A 23,091-nucleotide genomic window follows, 5' to 3' on the forward strand; every position below is an offset into this window, starting at 1 on the left:
TGCAGCCCCAGAGGTTTGCACTGACCTCAGCCACCCCATTTCCACCCCCCGCACCCCCCGCAGCGCTCTGAAACCACGGGGCTGAGGCTCAACAGGAAGCTATTGAAAACTTTGGGTAGGCTTCTACCCTACCCACCTCCCTGAGGTTCCCTCATCGACTCCTGCCAGACAAAGTAACCCTTTCCTTTCTCCCCTCCCATTTTCAGGCCTTCCTTTTACTCTCCGTATTCCGCTGCCCCGAACCCCTGGATATTAGATACTGCGGCTCTCAGACCCTCACCTCTGGTCCAAACCCAACCTCTCCCCTTTCTCGTCCCACGGACAGCCCTTCCTGGTGCACCATCTCCCCAGTACCCCCACTGAATTTCACCTCCCTCCTCCCCCACCCAAGTGCCCTCTTGCCCAGCGCCATCTGTGTGAGTCTCTATTCTGCCTGTGACCCACGTAGTGAATACTCCAGGTTCCTCCCACATCCCCAGTGACATGTGAGTCTGTAGGTTAATAGGCTGCTGTAATCTGCCCCTAGGGTGGGGTGAGCGGTAGAATCTGGGGGAGTTGATAAGGGAATAACTGGGGAGAGGGATGAGAATGCCTGACAAGCTGGCACAGACTTGATGGACTGAATAGCCTCCATCTAAGCTGTGCGAAATAGGGGCAATAAAACAGAAACTAGCACGCAACCATTTCCCCAGCCTGATGTCCTTTCTGCTGGGTATATGTTACTCAACAACCTCACCCGCTACCCCACAGACCAAACAAAATGCTTGCATCCCTCCTCACCACATCCTACCAGCTATTTGAGGAAAGGAGTACCTGTGTTTCCTCCCCAATCTTGTTCTAACTCTACAGCTGCTAGCTCTGTCAATCCCTTCTTGCAGTGGCCACCACTTGACCCAGCACTGATCATTTTGATGCACCTCCCCTTGTCCCAGAGCAGGGAACGTCTGAACACCACATGAGACCAACAGACCCTAGCGTGGCCTAAAATCCTCTCTTATGGCTGGCCCACCAGCAGGACACTCACACCGTATACCCAGAGAAGCTGAAACGGGCCTAACCTGGGATACACTGACCTGCGACACAGTGATGCCACACTTCTTAGCCAGTTCCTCCTTGGCCTCCTCACTGGGGTACGGGTTACTGAGGTGGGAGTAGAAGTACTCATTCAAGATTTCCGTGGCCTGCTTGCTGAAGTTGCGCCGCTTTCTCCTGTGGAAGTAAGGTTTGGAGGTTACTCCTGTGGGCTCAGACTGTGTCAGATAGGAAGGCCACTCAGCCCATCTAGCTTGCCTTGCTGTTCAGTATGATCTGGCGCATCTATTCCAGATCTCAATTCCACTAGATCCTCCACCCCTCACTTCAGTACTTCATCTGCCCCCACCAGTGATTCCTCCTGCACAACACGCCGGGGACAGAAATTCACTGCCCTCTGCCAAAAGAAATTACTACACGCATGGTTTTAATTGATACTAGTTTAAAAACAAGATTCCCTTGTTTGAGACAGTCCTGCTGGTGGAAGCAAAGAGCCACTGGATCCAGCATGAATCTAAAACAAGCTGGAAATCCAGCATGTGTTACTGTTTGTGGTACTAATTTCATCCCTCTTGTATCCCCTCCACCAGCTGTACAGAGTTTCCCAAGGGCCCAGACCCTAGGCTTCCCCCAACCTTAATTCTCCAAAACGAATTAATCAAATATACCCCTTAATCTTCCACAGGAAAGCTGGCCATTGTTTGTCTAATCTCCCTTGGAGTTTTGTCTCACTCTGATCAGCCTCCACAGCAACATTACCGCTGCACTCTTCACTCCATCTGCCTCTCATGTTATCTTCTCCCCGCTTTGCCTGCCTCCACCCATCATCCACCTGCTATTGCATCCAACTCTAACCCCCCCCAACTTCCTCAAGCTGCCCATCACCTTAACCCTCAGCCCTCATCATTCCACCAATCAACTTGTGCTCCTCTCCCAGTCCTTCCCCTCTCCTCCCGAAACCAGCAATCTCTCCTCTCCGCTCCCATCCCTCATGCAAGATCTCCACCCGAAACATTGGCAATTCCTCTCTCCCTCACAGATGCTTCTCAACCAGCTGAATTCCTCCAGCGGATTGTTTGTTGTTCAGTCTGGTTAGTCTACTCTAGTTGATCCAGGAGTGGGTACATGGGGCTTGGTAGTAAAAGAGGATGGTGTGGACTGTGTGGGCCAAAGGGCCTGCCTGCTTCTGTGCAGTAATGCTTGATGACACTTCTGACTTCTTAACTGTTTTAGATACTGGTCCACATTGCTTTCTATCCCTGTCCACAGTGCACTGGTGATTTTCGTCTCAAAACAACCCTCAGGCCCTTGATTGCCACTGGTTCCGGCTACACACACCATAGAATATACTGTGCCCCACCCTCCAACACAACCATGAGCTTGAAGACCTGCAGAGCTTCTCCCCAAGCGGGGGAGCCTTTCATGCACTCAGAGTCACAGACTGATCACGCTGATTGGCACTTCTCTAACTCCTGGAGGAACGTTGTTTCATTTTTAGTGAGTACTGTACCAGCAGTTTATGGTCAAAATGACAATAAACTTGACTTGACTTGAAGACTAATTCTGGATCGGGCACCCAACCGGGATAATCAGGGGCCATAGGATTAACAAGCCAGGCAGCATTTGGCACAGAAGTTTCATCATCGTATGCCAGAAAGTGACAAATCATCTGGAGATCGACTCAGTAAGCTCAGGGAATACTGAAACATACTAAATCACAGAGAAGAATCGGACAATAACTGTGAGGGAAGCACACTGTTTTGGAGGGCTATCATGGAAAGTCAGGGTACTGTTGCATTATTAATATGTGATTTCAGAAAGGACATTTTTTTTAAAAGGTGCATTGTATTACCACTGGTGGAAAAGGGCAGCACATTCACCCCACTGTGGGACTCCAGAGACGGGGTCGCAACCAAAAATGCCTACAGTCCATTTAATTAAAACCATAAGGCACAGGAGTAGAATTAGGCCATTTGACTCATCGAGTCTGCTCCGTTATTTCATTATGGCTGATCCATTTTTCCTCTCAGCCCCAATCTCCTGCCTTCTCCCCATATCCCATCATGCCTTGACCAATCAAGAATCTGCCTTAAATATACATAAAGACTTGGCCTTCACAGCTGCCTATCGGCAATGAATTCCACAGATTCACCACTCTCTGGCTAAAGAAATTCGTCCTCATCTCAGATCTAAAAGGACACCCCTCTATTTTGAGACAGAGTCCTCTGGTCTTAGACACTCCCACCATAGGAAACATCCTCTCCACATCCAGTCTATCAAAGCCTTTTACCATTTGGTAGGTTTCAATGAGGTCACCCCTCATTCTTCTGAATTCTAGTGAATTCTAGTGAATACAGGCCTACAGCCAGCAAACTGTCTTCATGTGACCAGCTGTTCAAAACTGGAATCATTTTCAGGAACCTCCTTTGAACCCTCTCCAGTTTCAGCACATCCATTCCAAGGGATCCAAAACTGCTCACAGTACTCCAAGTGAGGCCTAACCAGTACTTTATAAAGCCTCAACATTACATCCTTTTATATTCTAGTCCTCTTGAAATAAATGCTAACATCACATTTGCCTTTGTCATCAAACTCAATCTGCAAATTAACCTTTAGGGAATCCTGCGCAAAGACGCCCAAGTCCCTTTGCTCCTCATTGTTTTGCATTTTCTGTGCATTTAGAAAATAGTCAACCCCTTTATTTCTTCTACCAGAGTGCATGGCCATATACGTCCCAACACTGTATTCCATCTGCCACATCTTTGCCCTTTCTCTTAATCTGTCCAAGTCCTTCTGAAGCCTACCTGTCCCTCCACTTACCTTCAAATTGTCTGCAAATTTGCAACAAAGCCATTAATTCCAGTATTCAAATCATTAACAATATAATGTAAAAAGAATCAGTCCCAATATAGACCTCTGTGGAACAGCAGTGGTCAACCAGAAAAGGCTCCCTTTATTCCCACTCTTTTCCTCCTGCCAGTCAGCCTCTGCTTTATCCATGCTAGAATCTTCCCTGTAATACCACGGGCTCGTAGCTTGTTAAGCAACCTCAGGTGTGGCACCTTGTCAAAGGCCTTCTGGAGATCCAAGTTCACAACATCAACTGATTCTCCTTTGTCTATCCTGCTTGTTATTTCTTCAAAGAATTCCAACAGATTCATCAGGTATGATTTTCCCTTGAAGTAACCATGCTGACTATGGCCTATTTTATCATGTACCTCCCAGTACCCTAAAACCAAATCCTTAACAATCGACTCCAACATCTTCCAAACTACCAAGGTCAGACTAACTGGTCTATAAGCACAATATGCTGGAGAAACTCAGAGATGCCTCCACAATCTCTTCAGCCACCTCTTTCAGAACCCTGGGGTGTACACCATCTGGTCCATGTGTTTTATCTATCTTCAGACCTTTCAGTTTCCCAAGAACCTTCTCTTTTCTAATGGTAACATCACACACTCATGACCCCTGACTTGTGGAACTTCCAGCATACTACCAGTGTCTTTCACAGTGAAGACTGATGCAAAATACTTGTCCAGTTCGTCTGCCATTTCCTTTTCCCCCCATTACTACCTCTCCAGCATAATTTTCCAGTGGTCTGATATCCACTCTTGCTTTTTTTTTTACACTTCATGTATCTGAAGAAACTCCTCAGATGCTGCCTGACCTGCAGAGTTCTCAAATGTTTCAGATGTTGCTCCAAATTTAAAGCACCTGCGGGCATGTGCATCTATTCTGGGCTACCCCAGTCTGCTTTCAGGACCCTAGCAGTTCAAACTCCCCACAACCCCAACAAGCCCCCCTCCCCCCATCTGATTCCCCTGCCACTGACCTGGCGTCGAGGAACCTTGACCTCAGGATCATGACCGCCTCGCATGTGCTCTGCTTTAGCTGCATCTGGATGGAGCTAAACTTCCGATGGATGATCCCGACCATCCTCTCGATCTCCTTGGGAGAGATCGGCCGTGTCCGACTCTGTTCCCGAAGGAGGTTCATCACATGCGTGGTAAATTCGTTGCAGGCCTACGTGTGGACAAAAGCCAGTGGACAGTCAGGAGGAGTGGCCTGTGCTACAAGCTAGTGCGCAGCCCAGGAAAGTCAGGGCTGAGGTGGTGGTGGGGAGGGGGAGAGAAAGAGTTTCAAACACCCCCTGACTAACACGGCGCAGATCCCCAGAAAGGAAGGGGGAATCTTCATAGGACAACAAGTAGAAAGAGGGGGGTTGTGCAAGAGAGAGAGAGTCAAAGGCACAAAGCGTGTAGAGTGAGGAGGGAGAACAGGAAAAGGGTGGATGGAAGAGAAAGAGGAGAGAGAGAAAACAAAAATGAAAGGGGGAGAGTGAGAGAGACAAGAACGGAGAGGACAGAGAGAAGACAACGAAAGCCATAAATAATCTCAAGCTCTCACCCAGAGTACAGAACCATGAAGGCACAGAATGAAGACAAGAAGGCTTCATTTCATCTCCTTCACATTTCAAAGTATTATTGCCAATAGTGTAAGAAGAAGCTTTACTGTGTCAACGCTGTATTGTCCCTTGTCCCAGCAGTGTGTGATGAAATGGCGTGGAGGTGACTTCACTCTGTCCCTGCCCTGGGAGTGTGAGGTATGACACTGTGAGAAAAGTTCACCCTGAATATAGTCAATACTGCATGAGACAGGACGGTGTAGAGGGAGCTTCTTGCTGCGTCTAACCTGTGTGGTCTCTGCCCTAGGAATGTGGGACAGGGTGGCACGAACAAAGCTTTGTTCTTTTAACAAGTGCACTTCCAGTCACCATCATAAGATTTTGCAATGACCCGGGCAATGGTATTTCACAGTGAAGCCCAGTAACCCAACTTAACCCTCTGCACAGTTCCCCACCCCAGCGGACAGCCCCCACCCCCCCTCGCGATCCCAGAGCCCCCTCCCCCGCTACCTGCTCATATTTCTCCAGCTCCGTGTGGTAGATCTGCCGGATCTGGGCCAACTTGGCCCGGTAGTCAGAGTGCTCGATGGAGTTGTCAGGGGAGACCCCGCCGGAGGCAGCCGCTGCCGCTGCGGCCGCCGCTGAGCCCCCGCCCTTCTCGGGGCCAGCCACGCCCTCCGCCAGCAGCATGTTGTCCAACCGCATCAGCTGTGGGTCCACGGGCTCCTCCTCCTGGCTGCTTCGGATGCTCAAGCCTGCAATGGGCAGCAGCTGGGTCAGGTCATCCCCGTCAGGAACCCCCGTCCCCCACCTTGCAACTCCCCGCCCCAGGCATAACCATCCGAGCCGTCGGTGTCCACAGTGACGCCGTGCTTTAAGAGCAGGACATCTCGTGTATTACAAGGGAATCAGGATATTCCATCACTCCAAAACTCCACATGTCCCAAATCAAATTTATGGTCCAGTGCACAAGTACCAAGTATCTTGTAAGATAACATAGACCCTCCATCTCACAATCTACCTCACCATCTTCCACCTTATTATTTACCCGCACCGCACTTCCTCTGTAGCTTTTACACTTTATTCTGCATCCTGTTATACCCAAAAGACAGTGGGGGAGGGGGGTTCACAGTAATTCATGTGGTGGTCCGTAGTGTTTTGTTGCTAAGTTACAGTGAGGTCTGTGAGGCTCATTTCATGAACCTTTTGGTTGCAGGAAGGTAGCTGTTCTTGAACCTCTAGGTATGGGTCCAGGCTTCTGAACCTCCTGTCTGGAGGTGGTGAAGAGCACACAACCTGGATAGTGGGGATCCCTGGTGATTGCTGTCACATTCATGTTGTCAATGGTGGGGGGGGGAGGTTGTGCTCGTGATGGGCTAGGCTGTGTCCATAGCTCTCTACAGTCTTCAGTGCTCCTGGATGCTGGAATTGCCACACCCGGCTGTGATGCAGAGAGCATACGGAGTGGGATAGAGGCCAGGGTCCAGGATGCCGACTGGACAGAGTTTCGGAATCCACAACTGAGGAACAAGGATCATGGGGTGGTTTGCAACCGGAGAGAAGGTTCAGAGTACCAGTGTGTTCCCTGCTCCCTCTAAACTCACAATGTTCACTAGAAAGTCTAATATCCTACTGTGTAAATTGTTAAAAGTGAAATAAAAAGCTATCTGGGTATAAAGAGGAGACAAATCCAACAGTCTGGAAAACCGACCAGCCTGGCACTTTTGTAGTCCGGAGAGAGCTGAGCCAGATTATTGGAGTTACACACTACTTCCCTGCTCTCCGTACCCTTTGCTCGGTAAGTTCTCGGCCACGATAATAGATAAGTGGCAGCTGATCAGTGCATGGCAAACCCCAGGATCAGCGATGAAGAGGACCAAAGCATTTAAAGGTTGGCAATGGCCAGCCGGTAAAGCAGCATCAAAAGGGCCAGAAGGCACATGGCCTCATCGGTGGCATACCTTTGTTCTGCAACGAGGAGGCTCAGAGGATCACCCATGGAACTGGACCAGCATCCAATTGGTCATGGCCCCACGGGCACAGGGGTGCAGGCTGGGATGAGGCAGATGAGTAAAAGGGGATTAGGGGACGTGAGAAGGAGGGGGTGACAAAACTGGGGAGGGCAAGGATGGGTAGATGAGTGGGAGATGGGGTGGTTGAGGATGAAAGGAACTGGGGAACACAGGGAAGTGGAGGTGACAAGGGAATGGTGGGGGTGGTGAGGTTGGGCACGGAGGGCTTGACATGGGGATAATGCAAGTAAAGGGGAACTGATGGGGAGGTGGGGAGGTAAGGTTGGAGGAAGGTGAGAATGGGGGAGGTGGGGAGAATGAATGGAGGCAAGGACAGGGAGGTGAGGACAAGGGGAGATGGGAACAAGAAGGGGCAGTGGGGAGGGCAGGATTAGGGCAGAATTGGTGAGGATGGGAAAAGTGAGGTGGGGGTGGGCAAGAAAAGGGGAGGTTCGGTAGTTGAAGGTGGGGGGGGGTGAGAGTGATAGAGAGCAGGTTCCGAGTGAAGCTGGGAGAAAGGCAACAGATGCAGGTGGGGAAGGCGAGGACGAAGTGGCCTTTTGAATCAACCCCCCCCCCCCCCTCAACCATACACCTATGGGATGGTGCAGACTTCCGACCACCTTCATATTCCCTCCCGGTAATCCCCACAGGAAGTAGTGGTAGGGTTGAGAAGTCTTTATGTCTTCTAGACCCCCTTGGTGCCGCAGCTCCATCCGCACTCCCTAACCCTCCACATGGGTTCGGCCTGTGCCTCTACCGAGACTGTGCCCCTGTCCTTCAACAACCTCCAGAAGTGACCGCCTCCCCTCCCCTTTCAGGTAGGAGGAGTGGTTGGACATTTTTACGGGGGAAGAAGATTTATCCGCTGCCCCAACCTCGAGTGGTCGGGAGCTGGGGCCTCGGAATGGAGGCCTGCCCAGCTCTGGGAGGGGGTAGGAACCGTTGCCGGAGGACGGGACGGGACGGGGCGGGGAGGGGCCGAGGCAGCGGAGCGAGGCCCATGGTGCCGCCGCAGCGCCCAGGTACAATGCAATGGGGAAGGCCGGCCCCGCACTGCTTCACTCCAGAACTGTCGCCATGGCGACAACCTAGCAATGACCTCCTTCCCTCGCCGTCCCGCGGAGTGGGGGGAGGGTCGGGGAGCAGCCGCCACAGGAATGTCCGCAGCGGGGAGGGGAACTGGGGACGGCGGCCGAAAGGAGGCAGGCAGCTCCTCCTCCTCCTACCCCCATCTTCGCCCCGCACCTCAGTCCTACGGATTCACACACACTCCCCCATCCCTAGTATCGGTCACACACACACAAATGGACTCTCTCTCTCTCACACACAAACACACTATTGTGCTCTCCCGTTCTCTGTCACACACGAAATTGCACCCTCTCACAAACACACTACTGTGCTCTCTCTCACACACAAAACAATCGCACACACACTCAGATCACAAACAAGAGAAAATCTGCAGGTGCTGGAAATCCGAGCAACACACACAAAATGTTGGAGGATCTCAGCAGGCCAGGTGGCGTCAATGGAAAAAGCAGAGACTCCAGTCCTGCAGAAGGGTTTCGGCCCGAAACGTTAACCGTACTTTTTTCCATAGTTGCTGCCCGCTCTGCTGAGTTCCTCCAACATTTTGGGTGTGTTATACACACACACACATTCATTCTCTCTTCTCTCTCACACACACCCTCAAATTCTATATAAAATTGGTTTATTGTCACGTACCAAGATTCAGTGTATACTGTGTCTATAGATCAGATCATTACACAGTGCATTGAGGTAGGATAAGGTAAAACAATAATCTCTCTCTCACACACACACGCACCCACACACTTTGATACACTACACACCTGCCAACTCAAGGCAGAACTTGTTCATCCAGAAACTTTACACCTCAGGAACGCTGAGGCCGAAAATAAAATCCACCGCTGTCACTGCCCCATACAACTCCAGCTCGCCCATCCCCCGTCAATCATGGCAGCACCTCCGTGCCCAGTCCCATTTTCCCTCCCGAACCCCTCTCCCTGCACTGCCCCCACCCCCCGCAGAATCAGCCCTCAACCACGGGGTGTGTGCACTGACTGCAGATCGGAGGGAGGGAGCTGGACTGGCATCAACCCCCGCAGTAAAGTGCTTCTCAATGTCCCTGCAGTACCCCCCCCCCCACCCACCCCAACAACTTCAGGAAACCCTTTGCCAATTTTTCCTCTGCTGGAGAGACTGCTTTCTACTTGTGCACAGCAAGATCCCAAGGTCAGTAACGTGGCAATCATACACACACCACTTTCCCTTTAAGATATATTTGACAGAAATCAGTCCAAGGCCACCCCTCCACCCTAATGCCAAACAATGCCACGAACTTCACAAAATGGCAGGTCGATGCTCGGCTTAGCTCATCACCTGAGCGAGTGCACCCTCTGACACTGGCACTTCTTCAGTGCAGCCCAGCACTGCCCGCTGTCCTCCCCATACACCCAGGGCCGCCAAGGCTGTCCCATGGACCTGTTCCGCCATTCTGAGCAACGTCAGCCAATGCAACACGAGTGCGGGGAGGATGTGAGAGGGGGAGGGTGTTCACGCATCTTCCAGACACCCCAACATCCTGGAGCACCATCTCCATCTAGTCTCCCATGGGATCAAACTGTGCCCCTGGCCGTCACTCCAACGTTCCCTGAGATCCCTTCCAACATCCCTCCCTCCCCCAACATTCCTCAGGACACTCCCTTGTTGGAGGGTTTAAGACCAGAGATCCCTTTTCCAGCAAAGAAAAAGGGGAGGTTGGCTGGAATTCCCTGGAGGGGAGGGAGTTAGCTGAAGGAACTGGATTTATCCACAACCCAACTGCGGGCAATCAGCTGCTTACTCCAAGGGATGTTTAGTGCACTCCACTGGGGAACTGGATGCCCTCTCTCCCTCCTGTGTTGGGACCTTCTGGGGATTAGCCAGCCAAGCCTGGTCTAACCCTGGGACCCGGCACAGGCTGCATCTCTGTGAAGGAGCACTACATCTTATTTGAATGCAGTGCATGGATGCAGCATGTGAAGCACCTTACCCGATGCATCATGGATTCATATGGCAATTGCTCTGCCCGGGACCGTAAAAAACTGCAGAGTTGTGGACACAGCCCCAAGGTTCACAAAACTAATCCACTGACTCTGTCTACATTTCTCACTGCGGTTAACATAATTTAAAAAAACGTTCAACCCGGTCATTCTCTCTCCTCCCTCTCCCTTCGACAAAAGGTTGAGGACACAACCACCAGACTCGAGGACAGCTGCTAGCCCACTGTTACAAGAGTTCCTATACAAGACCTGTAGGATAAAGATGAGCTCGTGATCTCTCAGTGTCACGTTGAAGTTGGTTTTGTTGCCAGCCAAAAGCCACTTCCACTGTACTGGTCACCAATTGACCCGTTTAGAAGTTGTGGCCACTCTTTCCCATTGGCTGGCTTGCTTGCCACACCGCCGATTTCCAGTTTGGGGCGTCTCGGGTACGAGAATAGCATGCGAGGGAGGTTTGTGTTCTTTCTTCAGCGACCCAGTGCTGAAAGAGCGTTGCAGACTTAGACCCCACCCCCTCCCCCCACGAGTATCCGCTCATAAAATGCTTAGTTCTTTGGTTTTATAATTTGGGGAGATTTAGCGGAGTACCCATTCAACTAAAAGGCAACTGAATGTCCAGTTTTGTGGTTTTGGGTAGTTTGAACGAACACTTTTTCCAGTTAGAGGCCTGGTTTAGTGTTTCACTGTTCATTTTTAAACGAGTAGTTAATGTGTCTATTTTAAATCTGTATGCTGTTTCACTCGTTGGATCCTCAAACCTGCCCCCCCATTACACTCCATCTACCTCATCATTGCCCTTGCACCATATTTATCTGCCTGCGCCGTTTTCTCTGAGACTGTAACACTATATTCTGCCTTCTGTAATTAGTTTACTCTTCGTAGCACCACAATGTACCTATACATGAACTGGTGTGTCTGAATAGCGTGCCAAACAAAGCCTTTCACTGTAACACAGTACATGTTACAGTAATAAACCAATAACTAGTTACTAACCTGTCCCTGACTGTTTGAATCTTTGAAAAAAAAGCCTCTTTAACCAGGCCAGTTAACAACTGGAGAGACGTGTGGTGTCAAACTCCACAATCAGCCCTGGTGAGATTGTGCCTGACGGTAACAATCACAGTACCTCACCCGCCAGCACCCACACCCACCCTCCACCGCCAACCCCAAATTCTGCCCACCCCATGCACAGGTCAGAATCCATTAGAGAGTCTGCTACCTCTGCAGGTATCTGTCCCCAGGCAACCGCAAATCAGTTAGGCCTACTTGCTCAGGCCTCAACAGGCCCAGTCTCCAGGCAACGAGTGATCAGGTTAGAGCTTCAAGCTGAAATAACACATTCGTATTACACAGAATCTGTGCTGCACCTGGAATACGAGGCAGGTAATGGGCATGTTTAGGCAGGAAATGTGGATCCAGCTTACACGTACTGAGAAAGAGTATTGGCCTGCAAAGTCCCTGCTATAGTTTAATCTGGCATTGCCCTTTGCGTTCTCACATCTAGGGGAAGAAGGGCCAAAGGTCATTCGGTAAGCCAACTCCAGAAGTCTGGATTCCTTGCTGGAGTGGCGAAACTGCACATTCCTGAGGCCTGTGGGTACCTTCCATTGGAGTCGGTGCTAGAAAACAATCAAACCCGGCTGATGGAGTTGCAACACACTACATGGAGAAACACACACAAAATGCTGGCGGAATGCAGCAGGCCAGGCAGCATCTATCGGGAGAAGCACTGTCGACGTTTCGGGCCGAGACCCTTCGTCAGGACTAACTGAAAGAAAAGATAGTAAGAGATTTGAAAGTAGGAGGGGGAGGGGAAAATGCGAAATGATAGGAGAAGACCGGAGGGGGTGGGGTGAAGCTAAGAGCTGGAAAGGTGATTGGCAAAAGGGATACGGAGCTGGAGAAGGGTAAGGATCACGGGACGGGCATTTGGCCCAGCAAATTCATGCAGACCATCAGTCACTCATTCACTCTAATCCCATTTTGTTATATCCTCCAGTGCCATCAATCAGCCACCTCCCCACAGATCTACCATTCATCTAGATCCTAAGGTTAATTAATCTACCAACCCAAACAACCTTGGGGTGTGGGATGAAATTGGAGCATCGAGGGTCGCGTAGATCAGCCACAATCCCATGGAATGACAGGGCAGCTTTAATATGTGGAGTGTCCTTGCCCCACTCCTATTCCCTTGTGTTTCAGGGTGAGCAGAGGACTGGAGGAGGTGACGGAGACAGGGAGGGGTCAGACCAGTGGGGGTGGGGGGGAGTGGCATTTAAATCAGGTTGGAGGGGAGGGTGTGTCTGTTGAAAAGTTGAGGAGGGGTGGGGAGGGGGGGGGGCTTTCCAGGCCGAGAGATGTGGTAATCCTGGGGAGTGGGACAGTGGCCTAAACCACCTCACAACAGCCTGCTCCATCCCAGGGCAACAGAGCAGGCGCAGAATGAGGTCGAGACTGTCCTCATTGCGGCCCCGAGCCCTGTCCTCTCTGATTCCTCCAAACCTCATCAACGAGGCGGGATTCCCACACTGTTGAGCCCTTGACAGCTCACTTTGATTAAAGATTGTGTTAAACGTGGGATCCAGCACGCTGGCAACCTCCAGTGAGCGATACACTGTCAAACATGTTTAAAATTACACCCATCACAGGGAGCTCACACATTACTTGTGCTGAGGAATGAAATTATATCACTCTGGGGGTGCTGTAAAGAGGCAATGAGTGACTTGTGAGCTGTCTGTTTTATAGGGCTGCTGTTTAATACTGTAATGCATTACAGCCATCCTGTCCCCTTCACCCCAGCTACACAGAACAAGCTCACTGCGATAGAGAGCGGGAGTCGGCTCTGGAATTGCCGATGCTCTTCCCCGGCCACATCCGGGAAGGCTGCAAGAACACCGGGAATGCTGGCAGTACGTGGAGCCTGCCCCACTCACTGTGTGTGCCGGGGAGGGGTGGGGGGGTCACCCGAGCCTTCCTGAGAGATAGCAACAGCCTTCTTGCCAGCTCCATGGAATGCCAGGCCTGCCGTGGATCAAATTGCAGGGAGAAAGTGTTCAGGAAGGGGGAAATACGTCAGGGCAGCAGACTCCCATTGACCCGGATTTGGTGCTGTCCGTGTGGAGATTACAAATTCTTCCTGTGGTTTTGTAGTCACCAGAGGCACGGGACAGAACAAGGCTCTTCAGCCCACTGAGTCTGTGCTGACCACCAGACACTCATTTACGCTAAACCTACACTAATCCCTTTTTATTCCCATCTACAACTCCACCACCACCCCCTCCCTCACATTCAACCACCTACCCGTACACCGGGGGGGGGGATACTTACAGCAGACAGTTCACCCCAGCGACCTGCACGTCTGTGGAATGCGCAGGTAAACCGACATGGACGAGAGCTGAGATTTTTCTCTCTCAGTGGATGGTGAGTCTTTGCAACTCTCTCCCTCAACAGGTGGCAGAGAGACATGTGGAAGGGGATGCAAGTGTCAAGGTCACAGTCGGAGAGGTCACTGTATGGTGAAGCAGGTCCTGGGGCAAAATGCCTTCCTCTCACTCTTAAATCAATCATTGTAAGGTGACAGGGAGTGGTAGGCGCCTGGAATGTGCTTCCAGGGGCAGTGGTGGTAGGAGGTAGGACAGCAGTGCTCAAGAGTCTTTTGGACAGACACATGAACAGTCAGGGAGTTCTGTAGGAATACACAGCAAGTCCAACTTAAGTTGGCAACATATTCGGCACAGACATGGCAGTCCAAAAGACCTATTCTCGTGCTGGCACTGCACTGACACAACAAGGAGAGTGTGTCCTCTCTCGTCCAACACCCTCCCCTCTCTCTCTCTCTGCTGGTCACGGTGTCAATGGCAAGATGAGCCTGCGTCATGGGAAAGGTCAGGCGGAAAGTGTGCAAGGAACCGGGACGCGGATCCCAGAGACCCCTGAGAGCGCCAACACGGCCCCTCATCACACCCGCTAAAAATACCAAACGTAAAAATCAGCAGGAACCAGCACAGCAGAATCTCAAAATTCAGGTCAAACTCGGGATGAAAAAAGTAGCGAAAAAAAAAAACCAAGAATCTCATTGCTAATGTATGCAGAAATAGATTTAAAAATAACACCAAAGGATTTGTTCGAGATGACAGATATACCAGATGATAAATATGGCAGGAGCAGGCCACTCTGAGACTCCAAACTGTTCCACCACTCAGTGAGATCGTGGATTGTCCAACCCTCACGCCTCAGTGTTATTTCACCCCTCACTGGTCAGGCGTCTCCCCACCACCCATGGGTTAAGGGAGTTTCAAAGGCCCACCACCCCTGCAGAAAGAAATCTCAGCTTTAGGCAACCCCACCACTTGCAGTTCTAGCCACCCTCTTAACAAAAAAGGTGTGGAGGCTTTGGAGAGGGTGGTTCACCAAGTTGCTGCCTCAGTGAGAGAGTGTGGGCTACAAGCAGAGTTTGGGTGCTTTTTGCTCTGGAGCATTAGTGGTTGTGGAATGACCTAATAGAAGTATATAAAGTGTAGGCATAGCTTTAAGGTGGGACAGGGGAAATGTAAAGTTTATATGATAATTATTTTTTTTAAACGCAGAGTGCTGGGAGCGTGGAGGTACTGCCAGGGTAAGCATATACACGTAGGAGCCATTTAGACAAATTGCACAACGTGGCAGAATTGGACCATCGAGTCCACTTTACCATTCGATTGTAGCCAATTTATTTCCCTTCTCAACCCCATTCTCCTGCATCCTTTGACTAATGAAGAACCTATCAACATCCACGTTAAACATACCCAACGACTTGGCCTCCGTGGATTCACCACCCTCTGGCTAAGGGAACTCGTCCTCGTGGACAGGCAGGGAACAGAGAGAGACGGACCACGTACAGGCGGATGCACCGTTCGCACTGCGCCTCATGGTCCTCACCGACATCGTTTGGGCCTCTTCCCTGGTGTAGGATGGCACAGTACAGCAGCAGTTGGTGAACCAGTGATTAGGGTTCAATTCTTGGCTGCTGCCTGTAAGAAGATTGTACATTGTCCCTGCGGTCGCTTGGGTTTCCTCCGGGTGTTCCGGTTTCCTCCCACGTTCTGACGATGTATGGCTAGGGCAAGGTAAGTCTTTTGCACTAGAAGCACGTTGACACATGGGTTGTGCCTCACCTCCTCGGACTGTGTCGGTCACTGACGTAAACAGTACATTTCACTGTATGTTGCAAAGTGCACATGACAAATAAAACTAATCTTCCCGTGCTGCGTTCTGAAACCCCTTATTTTCAAACAGGGACCCTCAAAGCTGCAAGTTCTCCCACATCACCCAAGAAGATGGGGATCACCTCATTTCTCCCCACAAAACCTCTACCCCAGCCTCAATACAGTCACTGGCTGGCGGCATTTTCCCCACTTCCTGTCTCCCTCCACCTGCCTCCTCCCCTCTCCCTGCAGATGTTCATTAAATCTGTCATGTTCCCCGAGTTACCGCTCAGCAACCCTGACCGGATACGGCGTGGGTCACTCCCCCAGGAAGCAGTTTGGGCAGAGGAAGGCCACATTTCTCTGGATGTGACTGCTGGTGTGGTCTGGGCAGCGGTTAAAGGTCACTGTGGGGCCAGGACCACCGGGGATGATGCTGGGGGTGGAGTTGAACCGTCACTGTGAGGCCAGGACCACAGGGGATGATGCTGGGGGTGGAGTTGAACCGTCACTGTGGGGCCAGGACCACAGGGGATGATGCTGGGGGTGGAGTTGAACCGTCACTGTGGGGCCAGGACCACAGGGGATGAGGCTGGGGGTGGAGTTGAACTGTCACTGAGGGGCCAGGACCACGTGTGGGGATGATGCTGGGGGTGGAGTTGAACTGTCACTGAGGGGCCAGGACCACAGGGGATGATGCTGGGGGTGGAGTTGAACCGTCACTGTGGGGCCAGGACCACAGGGGATGATGCTGGGGGTGGAGTTGAACCGTCACTGTGGGGCCAGGACCACCGGGGATGATGCTGGGGGTGGAGTTGAACCGTCACTGTGGGGCCAGGACCACAGGGGATGATGCTGGGGGTGGAGTTGAACCGTCACTGAGGGGCCAGGACCACCGGGGATGATGCTGGGGGTGGAGTTGAACCGTCACTGAGGGGCCAGGACCACAGGGGATGATGCTAGGGGTGGAGTTGAACCGTCACTGAGGGGCCAGGACCACCGGGGATGATGCTGGGGGTGGAGTTGAACCATCACTGCGGGGCCAGGACCACAGGGGATGATGCTGGGGGTGGAGTTGAACCGTCACTGTGGGGCCAGGACCACAGGGGATGAGGCTGGGGGTAGAGTTGAACCGTCACTGTGGGGCCAGGACCACAGGGGATGATGCTGGGGGTGGAGTTGAACCGTCACTGAGGGGCCAGGACCACAGGGGATGATGCTGGGGGTGGAGTTGAACCATCACTGCGGGGCCAGGACCACAGGGGATGATGCTGGGGGTGGAGTTGAACCGTCACTGTGGGGCCAGGACCACCGGGGATGATGCTGGGGGTGGAGTTGAACCGTCACTGAGGGGCCAGGACCACAGGGGATGATGCTGGGGGTGGAGTTGAACCGTCACTGAGGGGCCAGGACCACCGGGGATGATGCTGGGGGTGGAGTTGAACCGTCACTGAGGGGCCAGGACCACAGGGGATGATGCTGGGGGTGGAGTTGAACCGTCACTGAGGGGCCAGGACCACCGGGGATGATGCTGGGAGTGGAGTTGAACCGTCACTGAGGGGCCAGGACCACCGGGGATGATGCTAGGGGTGGAGTTGAACCGTCACTGAGGGGCCAGGACCACCGGGGATGATGCTGGGGGTGGAGTTGAACCGTCACTGAGGGGCCAGGACCACAGGGGATGATGCTAGGGGTGGAGTTGAACCGTCACTGAGGGGCTAGGACCACCGGGGATGATGCTAGGGGTGGAGTTGAACCGTCACTGATGGGCCAGGACCACCGGGGATGATGCTGGGGGTGGAGTTGAACCGTCACTGAGGGGCCAGGACCACAGGGGATGATGATGGGGGTGGAGTTGAACCGTCACTGTGGGGCCAGGACCACCGGGGATGATGCTGGGGGTGGAGTTGAACCATCACTGAGGGGCCAGGACCACCGGGGATGATGCTGGGAGTGGAGTTGAACCATCACTGTGGGGCCAGGACCACAGGGGATGATGCTGGGGGTGGAGTTGAACCGTCACTGAGGGGCCAGGACCACCACGTGTGGGGATGCAAGGTCAGGTGGGAAGTAGGTCCGAGCAGAATGTGGTTAAAGATAGTTTAACCGGAGGCAACACAGTAATGGGTGCAGGGAACACACTGCCAGGGGTGGGGATGGAGGCAGATACATTAGGGACATTTAAGAGATTCTTAGATATGCACATGGATGAAAGAAAAACCGAGGTTTATGTGGACGGAAGGGTTAGACTGATCTTTAAATAGGTTATATTGTCGGCACATCATCGTCGGCCAACGGGCCTGTACTGTTATATGTCGTACGTTCTTTAACACCAGGCATGGGGGGGGGGGGGAGATTGCAGGAGAGTGGAAGTGCACAGAAGGGGGGGGGGTCTGAATATAGACAGTGGGAAAATGGCATGGGTGAGATCAGGACAGAAAGTAGATAAGAGACGGTAGGATGGGGGAGGGAGAATGAGGGGGTGACAGGGCTGCAAAGGTCCCATAACATCAGCACAAAGATAAGAGTTACCTCTGGGCCAACATTAACCCCTCAATCCAGTCATTATCACCCCCCAGCATTTATTACTAACTCCTTGGGCCACTGCAGACCTTCGGAAGCAGTCCCTATGGTGCTATTGGTGGAGGATTTGTTCCAGGGTTTGGACCCAGTGAAGGAACAACAGTAAATTTCTCAGTAAGGAAAATCTGGTGCCGTTTGTAGACGTTGCACACTGCAGCCTCTATGACCCAGTAGAGAAGGGAGGGAGTGATCAGGGTGGGAGAGGCAAGCCCGTGGAGAGGGCTGCTGGCTTCATCCTGGTTAGTGCCGAGCCTCCCGAGAGCTGTTGTAGCCACAATGACGCAGGAGGTGCCAAGTATCCCATCGTACTCCTGACCTCCAATCTGTCCTGCCTCTGAGAAAGAGGCCACCTGGATGTGACCAAATATCCCAAGATGTCCTTCTCTAATCAAAGGGTCCAACCACACCCCAAATCAAGGTCTATCTCAAAGCACCAATCTGACACAGGAAGGAAATTCTGACCGGCTGCTCCATAAGTCAAAGGGCACGAGGCTTCCCAACTGGGGACCCTCCCCATTTTACATCCCACCTCTCTGCACCCCTTCACCAACCTTCACTACAGTACAGCCAAGTGCACCCCTTCCCCTGGTGGTCCATGTACAATGACACCCACACCCCTCCCCTCTCCGCAGCAGCCGCTGAACCCCCCCACACTCGGACTGGACTCAGTTGCTGGGATAAGCTCACGGTCTGTCCCAGTGGACCACGTCCCAGGTTCTCCCGCGGGATGGCTTTGTGGATATAGGAAAATTTCATTCTGTCCTGTGGGAAAGCCACAGCCAATCTCACATCCGCCCCCGGGGAAACATTAGCAGAACAAACCAGAGTTTGACCTGATCCGAGCAGCGCATCCATCGCAGACTGAGGCGCAGGCAGGGAGTCATCGATCATACCCATTCCCTGCAGCCACCGGCTGGCTCCGTGGGGAATGTACTTGGCAATGCACAGGCACTCCCAGGATCCCGTAACCTCCCACTTCCAATTGCAGCAGAGTAGCTTCAGGATTTAATTCAATTAAAATCTTCAAAAAATCCAATTAGCTCCCAAATAAACTCAGGGCGGGTGTGAGACTGTGAGACTGCCGGTGGGGAGATGGTAACAGATCAGAAAGAAACAAAACCTCACCAGGCTCCGATAGGAACCGGCGGTTAGAGCTGCTGTCTGGAGGGGCCAGGTTCAATCCCAGCCTCCGCTGCTGTCTGGGTGCAGACTTTGCACATCCCCGTCACCCCACGGGTTGCCCCTTTTCCTCCTGCCTCCCTGACCTGAGACATGCGAGCTGATGGACCTAACTGGCTGCAGTAAATTGCGCTTGGTGGCCAGAATGTGAGGCGAATACCTTACAAGTAAAATCAGTGGAGAATTGTATTCCTCTGTGAGCTGGTATAGGCTCGATGGGCCAAATGGCCTCCACCAGGACTGACACCACAGAGGATTCAGGGTCACTCCCCACTAGCACCAGAGACTCAAACAGATCAGCCACTCAAGTACCATTATTACAGGTGCAGATAAGAGGCAGCATATCCTGTGGTGAGGGACACCCCTTCAGTCTTTCCACATCAACAAGGTATATATAGGTCAGTAATCTGAAAGAACACTCTATATTGACCTGTGTCCACCAACTCTCAACACCATCCAGGACAAAACAGCTGATCACCCTGTACGCTTGGCTTTCCCTTCTTCCATGACCAGCACACAGAGACAGAATGCAGCGCAGTCACTCTCCCAGGCTACTCCATCAGCATCTCCCAAACCTGCCATCTCCAGTGCCAAGAACACCAAGGGCAGAAGACACAGGAGCTCCACCTTCCCCACTTACAGATGATCCAAAGCCCAAAATCAAAAGAGACGGCAGAGTTTCAGACTCAGCCAACTCGATCACAGCCACAACCCTCCTCGCCATCGAGAACATCTTCAAACTGCGGTGCCTCAAGAATATCGCATCCTTCATTATGGCCCCTCACCTCCTGGGATATGCCCTCTTCTCATTACTACCACCAGGGAGATGCTGGAGCCTGAAGACCTACGCTCAATATTTTAGGAATTGCTTCTTCCCTCTGCCATTAGTTCTGAATGGTCCATAAACCCACAAAAACTACCTCACTGTTCATCTTTTATACTATTTTTATGTCTTGCGTTGTACTGCTAATGCAAAGCAAATTTAAAGGCCTACACTCAATGGTCATTTAATTAGATACACCTGCTCGTTAATGCAAATATCTAATCAGTCAACTCAATGCATAAAAACATGTCGACATGGATAAGAGGTTCAGCTGTTGTTCAGACCAAACATCAGAATGAGGAAGAAATGTGACCGAAGTGACTCTGACCATGGATTGACTGTTGGTGCCAGATGGGGTGGTTTGAGTACCACAGAAACTGCTGATCTCCTGGGAATTTCACACACAACATTCTCTAGAGTTTACAGAGAATGGTGTGAAAAATTAAAATCATCCAGCGCGTGGTAGATCTGTGGGCATGAATACCTTGTCATTGAGAAAGGTCAGAGGAGAATGGCTAGACTGGTTCAAGCAGATAGGAATGCGACAGTAAGTAATCGATGTCACTACAGTGCAGAACATCTCTGAATGCACACCTTGAACTCGGTGGATGGGCTGCAGCAGCAGAAGACCATGAACACACACTCAGTGGCCACCGAGTGCATTTCTCTGATAATAAACCCAATTCTGATTTTTGCAGTTGCCCGCCATACCAGCCTGACTAGGAAATCCATTGCCAGTCCCTCACCGTCACTGGGACTCAATCCTGGAACACCCCCTGACAGCACAGCGAGAGTACCTGCACGGACGGGATCACAGTGGCTCAGAAAGGCAGATCGAACCCCCACCCCCACGTGTCAGCTGGGGATGGCTGGCTACGGTACCAACGCTCAGGTCCTGATCAAATGAATGGTATGTGCTCCCTGCTCCTGTGAGAAGTTTACCAGGCAGCGAGCAACATCGAAACTTCACATCCAACTCCCACTCCCAAAAGCAAGTGTAGGACAGTGAAACCCCAGGTTTGACCCACAAGAACACTCTGGAACCCTCCACTCCCTCAAACCAGTCTCAGGAACTTCCTCAAAGTGGAAGAACGTGGCACTGAAGGATCGGGAGCAAGGCAGGGCACAGACCTGTGCTCTATTCTTCCGGTGGTTCTGCACCCCACCCACGTCAGGCCAGAAGTCACAAAGCAGTTGGGAACTGGACACCCTAGTCCAGTGTGATGGAATCAGCAGCCCCAAGTAGAGCAATGGGATTGAGTATTCTCCTTATAAGTCATAGATACAGGCCATTCAGCCCACCATGTCCCTGCTAATCCTTTTACTCACCTACACCAATCCCACTTCATAGCTCCCTGAAAGTGGCGGCACTGGTTAATAGGGTGGTTGCTTGCCCTTATTAGTCCAGGCACTGAATTCCAAAGTGAGGAAGTTACGTTGCAACTTTATAAACTTCTAATTAGGCCTTATCTGGAATATTGTACGCAGTTCCAGTCACCCCATTTATAGGAACGATGCCGAGACTTTTGAGAGGGTACAGAAGAGGTTTACCAGGATGCTGCCTGGATGAGAGGGCATGGGCTATAATGAGAGGCTGGACAAACTTGGATTGTTTTCTGTGGAGTGGGCAGAGGCTGACGGGAGATCTGTTAGGGGGTTGTAAGATTATGAGGGGTCTAGATACAGTGGACAAACAGTATCTTTTTCCCAGGGTCGAAAGGTCTAATGCCAGAGGGCATTCATTTAAGGTGAAAGGGGGTAATTTCAAAGGAAATGCGAAGGGCAAGTTTTTTTTAAAAACACTGAGTGGTGGATACCTTGAATACACTGTCTGTAGAGGAAGAATAGAGTCTTTTAAGAGGCATTTAAATAGGCACACGAATGTGAGCAGAATAGAATAAGGACATTGTGTAGGCAAAGGGGATTAATTAGGTTCTCCAATTGATTTCGACTTTAATTAGACTGGCACAACATTGTGGGCAAAGGGCCCGTTTCTGTGCTGTATTACCCTTAGACTATCACCCTTCTAATTAAGTGTCTGTCTCAATGCCTCCTGAATGTCTTGATTGGGTCCGATGTGAAAATCCTGCACTTGGAAGCAGCAAGAGCAAGCAGTAAAAACCAGTCTTACCACCGAGAAACGGGATCGCCCGGTTTCTGTCAACAGACCTCTGACTGCCTCCGGCAGCCATTTCAGAGAAAGGCTCACCTGTTTTCCAGCATCCTGGGAAGAACACGCCCCTCTGGAGTATCACTGAAATACTCGCCTCCTCCTTCCCAACTCTGCTCCATAAAGGACAATCGGGTCTACCCTGTCCCCAGAGGACAGGATCTTCCCAGCATCACCTGTCCTGAGTGCAGTGGTGAGGCCACATCTGGAGCATTCTGCACGGCTCTGCTGCCCTCAGTTAGGAAAGGATCTAATAGTACTGGAGATTCACTAGCCTAATTTCTGGGATGAAAGGTTTGTCCTGTCACCAGCAGTGAAAGAAGTTAGATCTACATAACTAAAGAGATTAAAGATTAGCTTTATTTATAACATGTACATCAAAAAAATAAAGTGAAATGCGTCGTTTGTATCAATAACCAACGTTGTCCAAGGATGTACTATCAGGAAGCCTGCAAGTATTGCCACGCTCCTGTCGCCAATGTGGCATGCCTGCAACTTTCTAAGCTTATCCGCGTCTTTGGAATGCGGGAGGAAACCAGAGAATGTGGAGGAAACCCATGCAGTCATGAGGAAAAGTTGCAAACTCTTTACAGTTAGAGGTGGGAATTAAAAATCACTGGCGTTGTAAAGCATTACGCTAAC

At 51.4% G+C, this 23,091-nt stretch overlaps 1 protein-coding gene across 4 annotated transcripts in view; it reads right to left on the reverse strand.

Annotated features, from left to right (window-relative positions):
• The window catches only part of LOC140718646 (pre-B-cell leukemia transcription factor 2-like), a 50,597-nt gene that overhangs the window by 11,851 nt on the left and 15,655 nt on the right, over window positions 1-23,091 (reverse strand). For 2 of the 4 annotated variants that reach the window (XM_073032682.1, XM_073032674.1), the window contains exons 3-5: window positions 5,948-6,192; window positions 4,865-5,055; window positions 1,074-1,209 (exon numbers count right to left, since the gene is read on the reverse strand). In XM_073032682.1, the coding sequence (XP_072888783.1) occupies window positions 1,074-1,209; window positions 4,865-5,055; window positions 5,948-6,192 (572 nt within the window). Of the gene's footprint in view, window positions 1-1,058; window positions 1,210-4,864; window positions 5,056-5,947; window positions 6,193-23,091 lie in introns of all 4 variants that reach the window. The other 2 variants (XM_073032678.1, XM_073032664.1) reach the window with 1 other exon arrangement.

The sequence above is a fragment of the Hemitrygon akajei genome, chromosome 2 (assembly GCF_048418815.1).
Source record: "Hemitrygon akajei chromosome 2, sHemAka1.3, whole genome shotgun sequence".
NCBI lineage: Eukaryota > Metazoa > Chordata > Chondrichthyes > Myliobatiformes > Dasyatidae > Hemitrygon > Hemitrygon akajei.